The sequence below is a fragment of the Amyelois transitella genome, chromosome 19 (genome assembly GCF_032362555.1).
Source record: "Amyelois transitella isolate CPQ chromosome 19, ilAmyTran1.1, whole genome shotgun sequence".
In the NCBI taxonomy this organism is placed as follows: domain Eukaryota; kingdom Metazoa; phylum Arthropoda; class Insecta; order Lepidoptera; family Pyralidae; genus Amyelois; species Amyelois transitella.
The window spans coordinates 4,206,751-4,222,483 of NC_083522.1; the positions used below are offsets into that span (position 1 = coordinate 4,206,751).

Sequence of the window (15,733 nt, forward strand, 5' to 3'; positions counted from 1 at the left end):
ATTGTCTTGGCGTTATTTCTTCTTAGGAATTAATTTGAATCCATTTCAAATTTTTACTCGACGAAGTCCCTAAATCATTTCGGCCAACATACCTGGAACAAAGAAGGTTAAAGTTAGGCTATAAGTAAAAAATTCATCCAAAATCTATTAAGTAAGGTTTCATATTTATCCTTCATTAAATTTAAAACAAAGATTTTGAAATTTTGTACTGAAAAGCTATAAACTTTATTATCTCTAATATAATAACTGATAAAATTATGGTTGTTCTGTATCATATGGCATAAATAAATTCATTAATACTTCTGTTTACTTCTTGCATGTATGCTTATTTTACTCGGTGACAGAAAAACGAAATAATAATTCTAAATTTAAATTTTAATAGAAAAATGTATGTCAGAACCAGCCAGCTACAAGTACGAAAACATATCAATAAAAAGTTTTCCGGGCGGAGCGTGGCGTGTGCATATGCAATTATAATGCATCACACTTGCAACTATTACCTATTCAGGTTAATATTCCCACTTCTAGCGCAGTAAAGCCTTCAGTTTTAACTGCCTTGAGAATTTAATTTTGGAAAACGTTAAACGAATTACAGGCTGGAATTATTCCCCAATGAAAACTGAATTCATAATAATAATAGCGTGTTTCTGTAGCTGTTGGAAATATCAATTTACGCTTTTTTATAATATTTGCTGGTCAGGCATTTTCCGCTGATACAAATAATGTATGTAAAATATTTTTAAACGTGAAAATCTTGAGTCTGAAAATAAAAGAGATTTGTCAGTTACTAATTCTTAATATTAATAGTGCACCGACTTTGCCATATGAAACGATAATCATGTTTTTGTGATATATGAATTTCGTACGTTGATTAAATCGGAGACGTCTTGGCAAAAGGTCAAGTTGAGAAGTTAGCCCAAACTGACGAGCTTACATGAAGATAATACTGAATGAAGATGAAGCGAAGTGAAAATATGTAGAACGAAAATTTCAGCATGTCAAGGTTCGACTGGCAGAGAATGCCTTGTGGCATTAAGTCCACCTGTACATAAAGTACATAAATTTAAAATAAATAAATATCCTTTCTTTTTTGCTTTTCAAACAGGACACGCATCATTTCTAAACCTACATACAATAGGGTACCGGACAGTAATCGAAAAAAAATCTAAGTTGTGTTTTAAAATAAAGTTTTTTATACAAGAACATCACTTAGTAAAGATTTTTAAGAAATAACAATGATTTATAATTTTAAATCAATAAATAAAGTTGCAAAAATCCAATATTTTTTATCTGTGCAGCGTAAGAACCCAAACACCAATCACAGTGGGTGACGTCATACCTCAGAAGTGATAAGTAAACAACACTGCTTTGTATGTTATTTCGAGTTATTCTACGATTTATTAGCATTTTTCTAAAAATATTTAATTGTAATTAGTTAAGAATTGAAGGACTTTACTCATAACAGAAGTTGTCGCAAGTGCTTGAAGCCGCCTATATCAAGCTTTTATCATGGAACAAGGTTAATAAAGCCGACAATAGAAATCTCTCAAAAGATTGATATTTTCATGGTCGGCAGTTTCTTTGCCACTAATACCGACTTTTATTTTGCTGAATTTCGCAATGTGAAAACATTTGTGTAAGTATTTCAACCTCTTTTTGTTTATCTTAACAACAGAAATTATTGAAAAAATAACAAACGAAAACATAACCTAAAACTAGTTTCATTACTTACAAAGTTATTTTCACATATGTTTTTTTTTATGATTTTAAAGGTTACATTATTATGGGTTTTGCATGTTTCTAGATCTGCGAGAAAATACTTAAATTATCCAAGCACTGATCACTTGTAATAAGGCTTGTTTTCTAAACATATGACGTCACGCGATCTGAATTGACGTAAAGTGCTGTTTTCGCGGCAATTTTAAATAAATTATGTTTTTGACGTTTTTTAATACTCCAAATGATTTATTTATTTAAAATAATATTTTTTATGGATATATAAATAAATAAAGATTATTTTTAAACACAATCTGAAAAGTTGTCCGGTACCCTATTAATTATACTTAGTACATTCTCAAAACTTCACGACGATATCAGACGAAAATGTGGAGCGGTGCGATGGTTGAATACCAGAAAATTAACTCTAATAGTTCAAACTCCTATGGGCTCGAATAATTGCAATCCTGCACGCGATTGGTTTATTTATTTATACGGGGCACTGGACTTTACGTTTATATATATTATAAACAATCTGAAGCTTGTTTACTTACTTAGACGATACATAACTGTGAGAGGTTGAATAACTGAAATATGTCACAGTGATATATTAAATTTGATTATATATTCTCTTGCAGCATCAGTCAAACCAACATATAAAGTAACTTTTGATAAAAAGACAACAAAATCGCACGAACGATGCACATAAAAGAACAAAGGGAATTATTGATCGAGTTCTGAATGCAGCAAAAGTCACTCCAGATACTCCTCTATTTTTGCCATTGCCAGCCCTAAGCCCACTATTTTAGAGTTAATTTAATTTTCCACAATGGCTACCCCTGAATACGAGAGTATAACTGGCACAAAAAACCGACTGGATCTCGTAATTGCACTAATTAACTCTCAGAGTCACGTACAAATTAAGATGGCGAAGAAAAATTCAAGTGGGGCTTAACTGAACGAATGAACGAACGAAAACGCTCATTGGAATCGTTAAGGAATGGAGCGGAATTAAAACGATGTGTTTTTGATTTTTATGACACTCCACATCGAAATAGAACCGCGTTTGGTATTAAAAAAAAATTCTTGGACAAAATACCTAATTGCATGCAGACCCAATTATACAAATCTGAATGTGAATGACCAAGTCATCAGGATAGTGGTTTTCATGTACTTACAAAAATATTCCTTAGAAGGTAGTATGTACACATTAACTTCCATAATACCCATAGATAACGAATAGTTCTACAAACAAAATGCACAGGCAAAGGTCAGTATTAACAGACATAGAACCTAAAGTTAGCCTAAAATCGATGGTGGAAGGCTGTGCTTATCGCGTGAGCGCGGCAGTCACGTCAGCTGTCGCGTGTCTTGTATCAAATTACCTAACACAGTCTCCACTAACTTCATAACTCCTGTAGTTATTAGTATATGGAGTCTCTTCTCTGGTGTATACATCTGTCTCATCAAAGTGACTTCAGAGTTTCAGGTGTTGGCATCGAAGCATCAGTGGTATGCTATGAAAGATGTGCCGCGCAGTAAATGTATCCTAGCCATTTATAAATTATAAAATAGTGGAAGGAGTTGACAGAGGTCTACATTGTTATATTGTGTTTTCATAGAAAAAGAAAATAATAATGACTGGTTCTGCTGTATCCTCCTACTGATAACTATATCAGCATACAGATAACTATATATATAATCATTAAGTATACTAATACTTAATGATTGAAATTACCAGATGCTTAACCGCCTTGAAATAATATGTTTATATTTGTTCTACTGGTAGTTTCTCGTCGTCTTTTTGATATCCTGCGACATCCATAAATAAAAAACTGATCCTTTTCTGCTAAAAATGGCACGGCACACAAAACATTAATATACATATTATATTTAAATCAAATTAAAACTAAAGCTAAAACTACTTATAAAAAGAAAAAAAAGATACTAATAATGTAATATTATTAAATTCCATTCATTTTACAAAAGAAATACTAAAATCTTTCCAAAGTCCTTCAGCCCTAAAAATGAGCTCTAATAAATGCGCGTCACTCGTTAATGTGACGAATGCACGTCATACGCCCGCTTCCCGCCAAATTATAATATGATAATGGCGAGACTGTGTCGCATAATGCACATCTCTAGCTGAGAGGCGGCCTGTAATAACGTTAATCAAAAGGTAGAACTGTGCAAATCTGCGCAATAGAGGTGCTGTTATGTGATAGAGGCTTTTTGGGGCATGAAATGCTTGCACGGGGTCATTTTATTAGAAGCAAATTTAGTCGTTGGTGTGTCTGTGATGTCACCTGATCATTGTGCTGGTTTTTTTCTGCTTAAGAAGTTAACTTATAAATGCTATGTGGGTATAAATAATATAAGGTCAATAATTATGTCGCAAAAAGTTACTCATAAAAATAAAATAAAAATTACATACATACATAAAATCATGCTTCTTTCCCAGAAGAGCAGGCTAAGATTATCTTTTCACTTGCCACGATTGCTGCATACTTCTTCCGCTTGTGTTAAAAAAAAACTTGTGATTATTGCTTTCGTCTGTCTCGTACCTACATTATAAAGATGCGATATGTGTAAGTTTATATCACGTAGCACAGATAGAACTTAACAGAAACACGTTTCGTAGTTAATGTTCAAATCAGTTTCTTTATATAGTAATGTAAATCTAGAATGAAACTTGAGCACACCAAACGCAGAAAATGTTACATATCTGCCTTACATAATTGTTGAACAACTTACATCAGATTGAATTACAGATTACGTCTATATCCCTTTTGGAGTAGACTGACCCAGCAGTCTTGAAAGACTAAGATAGGTCACATTCAGCTGTTTGTTTGGCTTAATGATAGAATTGAGATTCAAATTGTGACATTTTGCTAGCTCATCGCCTTAAATAAGAATCCCAAAATAAGCCTATCTCTTAGTCGCCTTTTACGACATCCGTGAGAAAGAGATCAAGTGGTCCTAGTCTTTTTTATGTTGGTGTCGAAAACCACGTAACCACGTCGTATCTCAATTTAACGTAAAAACATTTATTTTTAAATGTTGGTTGATTCAACACGGCAGCTGTGTAGCTGTCAATAAGCGCGGGAAATAAATGCACGACCGATAGCCTGACACGTGTCAGAATGATTTGTGACACAAAATGCTTACAAATAATTGAATTTATTAAAAATTCGTGACCACATGGCTGACTGTCCTTTCAACTGGCACCATTAACATTTAAAAAAAAAAAGAGCCAAGTTCATTACAAAAATTATGCTTGGTAAGTCCACCTGCTGTACATTTTATATGCATAAAGTTTAAACATATAAAAAAAAAGCTTTACACCACAAAGGCAGGAGGTTACACATTGAGGCAAGTAAACTTACATGTGTCAGTGGAAATAAAATAAAAAATCCCTTTCCCAGGTGACGTCATGAGTGACCTGTAAGGGATTACAGACGTAAGCTGCTCTCGGAATCGCCTCAAAGGACTTACAAACTTCTTGCGGGCTCTTATACTTTGTGTGTATATAAATACGACACATATATCAATGTTGGATGTTTAGCTAATGCACGGCTTAGGGACATTTCGGGAAAATACGTTAATAGTAAACGAGAACTGTAAGATAAAAATATTTTCTTCTTATGGTATAAACACTGAAAGAGAAAAATTTACCAATTTAAGCGTAAATGAGTATTTAATATACATCAATGATGCGTAAAAAACGGTCTTACATTAGTTATACCTACTCAAGTTATAAACAAGACAATAAGCTAATAGACAAGCCGTACCGCGCATCGCGCGAAATAGTATAGGACAGCGATGTCCCGTTTTACGTCATAATGAAAAGCAAAATAGCGATAGTTTTTCGCGCGATATAAACGTCGTCGCGCGTGCCATAATACGGGGAATGATCTAAGCAATGTACAGTGGGTTAGAAGAGCAGCACCAATTTTTTTTCATGTGTCTTTACTTGGTTCACAGTACACTTAATAATCATTACCTACGCAGTTATGTGCGTGCGATATTATCAATTGATTTTATTGACTGAATTTGTGCGTGTTCTTAATGTCATGGACAACATATTATTAAAATTACTCGTACATTCCTATTTAGATCAGCATGCAAAAATACATCAATAACCATTAAGTTTTGAGCTATTTGTACAAACTAACTACAATCACCCATTACATCACGCCCCTTTTCCAGAGGGTTAGGCAAGGATTACATCTTGATACTTAATACGATCTCTGCTTTACTTATTTCGCTTCATCCACATTTATAACTCGTTTCACACAAGCTTGCAGGTTAGAGTACTCTTAACTACATTGCAATTCAAAACTACTCTTCCAGAAATGCTAAAATTAGGTTTGAGGACCTATGAATAATAGGACTGTATGAATAATAGTCCCAGACGTATAATGTAGTCCACCCACGCTATGGTCTCTTATTCTTATTTCAAATTCGAAAATATCTTTAGCCCTTCACTTATTCATACAGTATAGTACGAATGCGAACAAATATCACAGAGAATAGACAGTTCAGATTCACTATCCCCCTCCACATAGACAGTCGCCAAGGGAAATCCGTCTGATTGCGCTCATTCGCTATTCTGCTGGCTCCGCGTAGGGTGCATTTTGAAATTGGCAGCTTTTCCTTTTTTCCTAGACCGTGAAACTCGCTTTGACGACTGTTGTATAGTAGAGAATATTATTCGAATAAAATAAAATAGTGAAGATAATTTTATTTGCTTTGACTGTGAATGTAAAAGCGTTTGAAATATCCGACGCGGAATGGAATTGTCGGATTAAAATAAAAATGGAGTTATGCGGTTCTCTAGAAACAATATAGCCCTGTTTTCTCTTTACATATAATTTTTTTACATATAATTTTTTTAACATTTCATATAATTTATAACTTATAAATGTACTAACCGTATTCTATACGACCTTACCACTTGGTAATGCATATGGAGTGTTGCTCTGCTCATTTCTCCACAAGGATCATCTTAATTTTATAACTTTCATTTTACGATTTGAAAGACGATATAGTCAAAATACATTTTAACACGTGCGCTTCACACGACACTACGAACCGTTCTTTCTCATTGGAGACGCTCAAGTCAAAAAACATTGTCGCTACCAGAAGTACTTACAAATTTAAAAAAATGTGCGAAAACCAGCGCATGTAAATACTACGCGGTGGCTCATACATATTAAAATCTATCTCAGTCGGTCAAGCGTAAAGTTACTTCATTGATACTTTCGTAACGATTGTTCTATTGACACAAACATCAAAAAACCTCACCGCATTTTGAGGCGTAAACGCAGGTCAGGCAACCGGCGCGTGCCATGACTTAAATGGGTAAAAAAGTTATCTCTATGCTTCTCGAGGTTGACCTTATCTTCTTCTCGGACCGGTCTGAGGTTTATGCCTTTGATCATGATCCTTGGTTGTATTGGTAAGTCAGGTTTTACTCGAACGAAGCGATTCCCGTCAGACCACCGCAATCTTTGCTGAGACAAACAGATATTGTATCATGGTAACACATCTAGTAACCTGAATGTGAAAGTTTCCACACGATGCTTTCCCTCACCTGTTAGCATTCAAAGTAATAAATCAAAAAGAGTCATTGTTCAAGGCCGCGGTAGGATTAGAACTTGTCCCTCCATATGCTGCACGCTTTTTTATTCGACCACCAATGCTCTAACGACACGCTTCATGAATCCTAATAATAAGTTGTAAGTACATCATACTGTTTCACAGGAAGAAATAATTCATCGTGTGGTAAATGCAATTATTTTTTTTTCGTGACACAGTGACCCAATTGTAGTAGATGTAATGTTTAGCGATATCGTCATTGTACTTCTAGCGCAAATAATTTTACAGCAACATTTATCATATCAATTCGATTCAATGATGATATATGAGGCAGTGGATTTAAAAACTGAGAATGCGAAAGAGGATGGACTAAGAAATTACATATTTTACCTACTCCAACACTTTCCTCTTATTGATTTACTTCTGCTTGGAAAAGAAGCAGGCTGCTGGCTTGCACTAGGTTTTTTTACACTATCAGATAAGAACCTTTAACCGGTAGAAGACGAATTTGGAACTTGAAATTTGAACAAGGCTGGCTCCTGTCTGGTAACATGACACGTGCGACGCCGTTTTATCGTGCGAATCTATCGCTGTTCCGCTGTTTGTTATGACGTTTTTCGTGCGATAAAAACGGCTACAGGGGCTAATGACGTCACTCAACCAGCCTTGGTACTTGCAAGGAAAGCGTCGTAATCAAGCAACAGTTGCTCTGGAGACTGTCAAAAAGGTTCATTAATTAGTTGTGCAAGTTCCTCGCGATGTCGCTTTGAACCAAGTCATGACACCCGGCAATAAGCCGCGCCGCCTACAAATTAGATGAAAATAAATTACTGTTATAATGCGAGTAGGTGAATAGGCATGCATTACAGTACAACTGATGAAAAGTGTTCTTACTGACATTATACATAGATCGTTTGACGTATTCGTAAACATTAAATATCGTTTTATCAATAAACGAACTTCAAAATCTGATGGCGTGCCAAAAATGCTGGATGCATTTTTTTTTAATAATTATGAGCACTCCTTATTTGGCCTAATCGTAATATTTCAAGTTGGCAATCTTTTTCGTCTTCTTTTCGAATTATTTCTAAACTAGGATTTTAATAGTCAATTACACAATATTAAAATTTTTGCAAATACGATTTCATTCATTAATAGTAATTACAATACACGTTCGCCGAGATTTTTCCAGTCTTTCTTCTGGAAACTACGCACGACCATAGAACGTAAACTCGCGCGACTCATTTGCGCTAAGTACCTTACATACTGATATGGCAAATGTTTTGTCATTTAATCAAAATGTAGAAAAGATATGTAACATTCAGTTTATTTTACCGATGTTCTGTCACACATTCTTTTAATTTCCATACTTAATTTAAAAAATGCTACAGTAAGATTTGACTTTCAAAAATAGTTTTTTTTTAGGTAACTGAAGAAACTTTGAGACACCATTCGTTTTATTTATGTTCGGATACTTTGTTTATTTTAGATCAATGTAAGTTATTTTTTTCTTAAATCATGTGTTTTCCCAACAAATATGCCTATTAGATAAAATACAAATAGAAATTAAAAAAAAATTGTAAAATTACCTACATACATACCATAACACCTGTCTCCCATATAAATAAAATTTTATAATTGGGATAAAACCTGCAGGTTAACAGTCCAGATTACATAAGGATCAAATCACACAATTACAATTTAACTTGCAAATATGGTTTTTTGCTGGACACCAACATCAGTCATTCAAGTAGCGTGCGCAGATTACACACTGGGTCCTAAACTCCAGGAACCGTGTCGGTGGCAAAGTTGCACAACTGCAGTACATATTAACGCGATGCGCCGGAGTTTGATAGCAGTGACACGCAAACCGGCAACATGTTACATTCTATCGCTGTGAGTAAAATTTTATTTATTTAACATTTTATTGATAGGTTTCCCGAGCGCTACGAGTTACGTACTATCATTGGTTATTCCAAAAATTAATCTGTTTTAAATAAATACACGGGATGAGTTATTTTTTTTTTAACTCCGTAGTAATATTAAACGTATCGTTTCTTAAATTTTTGTCTATTCTGTAAATTAATTCGTAAAGATTTAATGAAAATATCCTTATGCAAGTACCCATTACAACATTGAAAGTTTATTCAAAAATCCATATCTATAAATCATTATTACAAATAAAAGTTAGTTAGCTAGTTGGCTGTTTATAGCAAAAGTTTCAGACATTGAAACTAATGTATTTAAGCAACTTTTAAGTACCTCATACTAATTTTAGGATAATTCCAAAAATATAATAAATAATGCAATACTTAACTGTCGTAACACAACGATATTAACCACTTGTAAATTCACTTCATATAAAATTATTGAAAATATAAAATCAATTTGTTTTTTTAATCAAACCGTTGTACAAATTTCCATACAGCGTGCTTGGAATATCGACACTGTGAATATAAAGTGAGCACGTGTCGCAGAAGTTCTGCTCTCATATGAACAATATCAGAATATCCATATCTAGACTAATATTATAAATTTGAAAGTGTGTTTGTTTGTCCCTCTTTAGTGTCAAAACTGACACTGAACCGATCTGCATGAAATTTCTAATACATGTATTGTCGAATACGGAGAGATTAATACTTTTCACGCAAGCGACGGACGAAATTGTATTTTTTAAAGTAACCATTTACATGGTAGACAGAGCCTATAGTAAAGAGACAATGCCACGCCATTAGTTGGATGGAATTGAGATCAACAGATGCTAATTGCTAACACATCGTCTTAAAGAATCCCAATATTTTTATCATTACTTATGGTCTATGCGTCTTATACCTTTAAATTTTAGTTTAGTTATTTATATATTCATGTTAATGCATCGTGAAGATATATATAATTAAAACGAAAAATAAAGAATACTTTGTACAGAACTTTTTACTCGGACTTTTGCCTCTTTGGAGTCCGAAATACTAGTTTTGTGTAGCACTGAAGAGCTTCAATTGTAAAGAGTTTCTAACGGAAAAAAGTTTTTTTTTTCCATCTATTCACAAAAGTCATAAAATAATATAATACGAGTATATCCACTCGTCTGTATCTCAGTGGCACCCCCAATTGTTATGGTTCGGGGTAGTCTTTATTCATCTGTTAGTTTTACGTCATAAATCTATATGCTGATAACAACTGACCCTTATTTGACCTTTAAAACCCTTTTTAATAATGGCACATGTGCAAAGTCTTTTTTGTATATCCTGCGTGTTTTGCTTTTATATTCGACATTTTGTAAGTAGTAAAAAAGACGCAAACAAACTCATACGTTTCATTTACGATATGTTCATTTGGAGTATAATTTGTATCTTTCAATATATCCATACTGTCCATTCTAATTCTATAAAGGTTTGAGTTTAAATTTACAGTGCAATTAAAATGTTTGTATTTTTTGTAACAAACTAATGGACTGATTTTTATGATATTTTGCATATAGACAGACCAAACCTTCAAGAGTATATTGTCCCGCGCAAAAGCTAGTTATATATCTTCCGTTACTGAATGACTCTATCCAACAATTTTTAGCCAACATTTTTGTGCTACATGAATGTAAGTCTTGAGTGCTTACTATGAATTGTAAACAGCAAAAGGAATAATACTTCCCTTGGTGGAGACATTAATTTTAAATGGTTTCTTTTCAGTTTGCTCTGGTCCTGATGATCGCCGGCCAGTGTGTCGCCAACCCCGTTCCAGACCCAGGCTATCATCACACACGGTGAGTTTCATCATCATATCTTCATTGAGTTGCATCACATCATGATCATAGATATCATCATCATAGGTTGCACCATGCACTTCTATGATTTAGGGTCCCAGAACCGCTTACCGACGCTTTGACCAATTTCCCTGCAGCATTCTCAATTCTATCACGCATAAAAAATAATGAACTTAATTTTTTCTCCACAACAGTACAATTGGTGTCTTAACATAACCATAACTAATATACATAAGTTGCATGAATGGTATGTTGTGGAGAACTGGTGCCTGAACTAGGTATCCGAAGGAACCTGTCATACAGGACACCAGAAAAGGATATTCCACAAAAGGCTTTACAGGCCTGTTTCAGCTATTTTTCTACGTCTTTCGTGCCATTCCGTGATCATCTTTGTGTGTTTCTGGTTGATTCTACATTTATGTGTTTCGTGGCCCGGGAACCGCTTTTCGAAATTTTTCTCGTCATCTTGTCATATCTTCGACATCCTCAATTTTAAATCAAGACGTTCGTCATCACGCTTAAACATATCACTGCCCTGTGAAGCTGCTTTTTCAGCCAGTTCTATTTTTTTCATTCATCTGTGCGTGTTCCCAATTGCACCCTTCATCAGTATGGTTAGGGCCTTTGGTTCCGCTTTTCGAAGTTACGAATTCTACTATTCTACTTTCAACAGTCAAAATGAAAGTCTTCAGTTTTGAAATGGACACTCGACTACGATTAAGTCATCTCGTTCAGTTCTATGAGATCTTTCATATCTGTTCATGAGCCCATTGTACTTTAAAATTTAGAAGTCAGAAAATATACAAAGGTTTTTCCTGAAGAAGAAAATCCATAACAACCAAGTAATTTCAACAAAAATATTATAATGAACAATTTTAACCAAGAACAGCAATCCTATTCAAATCACACTATACTACTCCTTTCTCATATCGATTTATACAAAGTTAGGAATTATCGTGTCTTAAATTTTAACTTATATACCTACATGGGTTACTTAGATATTTAATTAGTAAGTATTTTAATAACTGCTTATTAGTGGAAAACACACGCCATTAGCGGTTTTGGTCCCGGTATATAACTACCTTGAACCACCTACTAAGGAAATCCTTACAAAAGCATGTTATTTCTTCATTTCCTCTGTGTTGTCGATTGCGGTTCATTATTCTAGTCATACGCGATTAAATTCACAGTTTATGGTTTTTGGTAGCACCTACTTTATTAGCACATTCATAGATTTTGAGAGAGATACTTTATGAGCACATTCAAAGAAAAGCATACGATAAACCTGATGCTTTTCGACTTAATTGAACACATCTTACTTAAGTCTCTTCACAAAAGCATGACGAAGTTTCTCAACTATCAATACTTTACTATATAACCAAATGCGAGTTTTGCTAAAACTTTATGTATATTTCAGCATCCGAATCCACGTCCCCCACGAAATCCACACGCTGCACCACCACCACGTCGAAACGGTACCAATTTACAAACACGTACCCGTCATCAAGGAGGTTCCTGTCATTAAGGAGGTACCTATCATTAAAACCTACCCTGTGGTGAAGACTGTTCCTGTGCCAGTCGTCCACACGGTTGCAGTAGAGAAACCCGTGCTCGTACCATACCATGAAACAATCTCACATTGGCATTGAATATGGTACTGACTATTTAGTTATCTATTATGTTAATTTTCGCCCGTATACTCTTGCAATAAGTGCGTTCTCGCAGCAGACCAATCAGGTGACGTTTGCTAAAAATGGAGGGAAATGATTGGTTTATTCCAAGCTTCACACCCTGAAGTACTCGATACTCTGGTTCGGATTGCGAGCGATGTATGAAAGTATGTGGGCATGAGAACTTGTTTTGTCATTTTGTAAAACTTTTATAATGCAATTTGAAACAAGACAAAATGACAATATAAGTTCTTGGTACCTGATCTTTTTTTTAGTTTTAGGATTTTTTATACGAAGGTATTGAGGAAAATGCCAAAAAAGTCATGTTACTGTAAATAAAAAAAATATTATGTACCTTATTAGTATTTTTGAATTATTAAAAAGTTTTTGCAATAACAAGTAATTTAATTAATAATAATATTATTATTCCCAGAATTACGAAGTTACACTTGAAAAAAACTATTTTATTAATTATTTATAACAATTATAACATTTTTTTTTAATAATCATATTAAGAATCATCCATCAAGGTCTATAAAATGATACATACTTACAAGATAAATCACACCTCTTTCAAATATAAAATGATATTGGATCTCAAATAGTTATTTCCGTATCCTTTATGTAAGATAGACTTACTATTGCTAGGAATATGCTTAGGTAGACATTAATAGTAATCCTTCAGATTGCACGGGTTGTAACACGTTTTCAATTAAGTCCAAGAAAGATTAAAATCTCAGACTTCTTTGGACGCTAGCAAAGTGAAAATTTCCAAGATCCCTAAGACTAGGTAGGTATTGATATTTTATGTTCCCTATTTCATTTGCATTTATATCGTGTTCCGTTATAGTCCCATTATAAAATAATGAGAATTGTTACTATTAGGAAGTGTCTGTGCGTATGTTATTAGGTCTTTTATTTAGGAGGTTATGTTCAATCTCTTCTGTGAGGCCAGAATCATCTGCAACCCCTTTATAATGATGCAGGCAGTAGGCAGGCATGGGGCAGAAATACATTTACCGAAAGTCTTTGAAGTCAAGACTGCAAAGGATCCCGATTTTTGACGCAGACGACTAAGAAATTATTTGGTAATATTTTATGAATATGAGCATATTCGTAAAGTAATACCAAAATTAGGAAAAACGTAAAAAAAAGTTAAGAATCAAATATTTTTTATCAAATTAAACTATTTTATTTATATTAAACAGTTTTAAAAAAATCTTACAAAAGATGACGTCTACATCTTCATTTCATTTTCGATTCAAAAGATGGAACTTATTGTGTACGATACAAGGCAACTGCCATTGTTGAGTTATCACAGCCCAGACGATCATGCCGGCACATTGTGCCCACGTCAACCTTATTTCGTACTGTTAACTATTTAAATATCATTAAAATAGGAAATAAACTGACAAACATTTAGCTAATTTTAAAGCTGTTAATGTCCGGGCTTATCTTCAGATAGGTGAGGATGTAACCTAAAGGGGCTAAAGGAAGAATGATAATTATAAGGCCATTCATACAAACGATAAAGTTTCTACGAGAGACAATTGTTTATATCTCCCTCCCGTGTAAATTTCGGAAATCTTAGGGCTCCTCATACGTTTCAATGCAGAATTCAAAGTGTGGAGTTCTTTCTGTAAGACAAGTATACTACGTTAAAAAAAAACAGAGTTAGCAACTTGATTCTAATAGTTAACCCCTTGCAAAGTTGTAATCCACACTAATAATCCACATCCACACTAATAATAAAGAGGAAAGATTTGTATTTTTGTATGTTTGTGTGGAATAAACTCAAAAACTACTGGTCCGATTTTGATAAAATTTGGCACAGATATACAATAGACCTTCAAAAGTGACATAGGCATAAATTTGTTTTGAAATAAATTAGTTTTCAGGTAGAAAAATATGTCCACCCGTGCGAAGCCGGGGCGGGCCGCTAGTGTTATATATAGTTACACGCACATAGCTGCAAAAGTTTTTATCCATATGGGGGTTGACAGACTCAATACTCACAAGATTTAAATGCCACGTTTATCTTAATGGTTAATTAATAGATTCCAATTTTTAAGATAGTGACAGGGCTACCTCTTGTCATATAGCCTTTTGTACTCCAACACGATAACTAATCTACGAGTATGTGGCCACAGCATATCTCTTTGTTCCTGTTTGTAATAGAAACCTTATACCAAGTACCCTTTTTGCGTTTATATAATCTGTAGAAAGTGTATGTTATGTCACATTTAATCTATGTAATAGCATCGGTAATCAAGCATTTAGAAAATATAGGTAAGGTAAATATCTTGACTTTATTACGTCAGGTCAAGCTTTCTGGGGTAAGAATGAGCGGATACTTACTCCTTTTTTATGACAGGCTTTATTTTACCAACAGATTCATTCGTGTACTACTTTAGGTCCAGTTTCTCTCCTTCTTTCTTCTTTTCCGAAAATCTTTTCAGGTTATCTCTTAGAATCATGGTATGGAAAATTCAGCTTCCTACGCCCAATAGACAGGGTGTGCATAGCCTGTCAGTACTGCAAGTCTTAAATATAAACTTTATTTAAGAAACTATATGTACTTCTTTTAAATTAATAACCCAACATAACCGCTAAATATAGAATTCGGAATGTCTATATTATTCCCAATTCGTATTCCGTAAATGTATCGTCGCAATTAGCAAGACGAAAATATTCATATAGTTTCAAATACATTATGGCATTTCTATTGTCTTGCATAATTCCGATTTCTAATTCCAAATCGAACATTCTGGAATTATACAGTTATAGGTTAAAGTCGATTGTGGCACAAGTTAAGTAAAGCAATAAACTAACATCAGTCGGTTCGCCGTCGTGGCTAACTTGAGGCAACTTGAGAAATTCCTAACTAGTTGTAATATCTTAAAGGATTCATTATATGTAACTAGCCGGTACTGGGAATTATCGATAGTTTCAACTTGTGCTGTGCGACGTAACTAGCGACTTATTAAGT

General features: G+C 34.1%; 2 protein-coding genes across 2 annotated transcripts in view; one reads left to right on the forward strand and one right to left on the reverse strand.

Annotated features, from left to right (window-relative positions):
- LOC106132572 (semaphorin-1A) overlaps window positions 1-15,733 on the reverse strand; it is a 298,048-nt gene that overhangs the window by 239,329 nt on the left and 42,986 nt on the right. The gene's annotated exons all lie outside the window — the stretch shown is intronic.
- LOC106132574 (uncharacterized) lies at window positions 9,188-12,949 on the forward strand. The gene is made up of 3 exons (XM_013332018.2): window positions 9,188-9,213; window positions 11,001-11,074; window positions 12,492-12,949. The coding sequence occupies exons 1-3, from the start codon at window positions 9,196-9,198 to the stop codon at window positions 12,721-12,723; spliced, it is 324 nt and encodes a 107-aa protein (XP_013187472.1). The 5' UTR covers window positions 9,188-9,195; the 3' UTR covers window positions 12,724-12,949.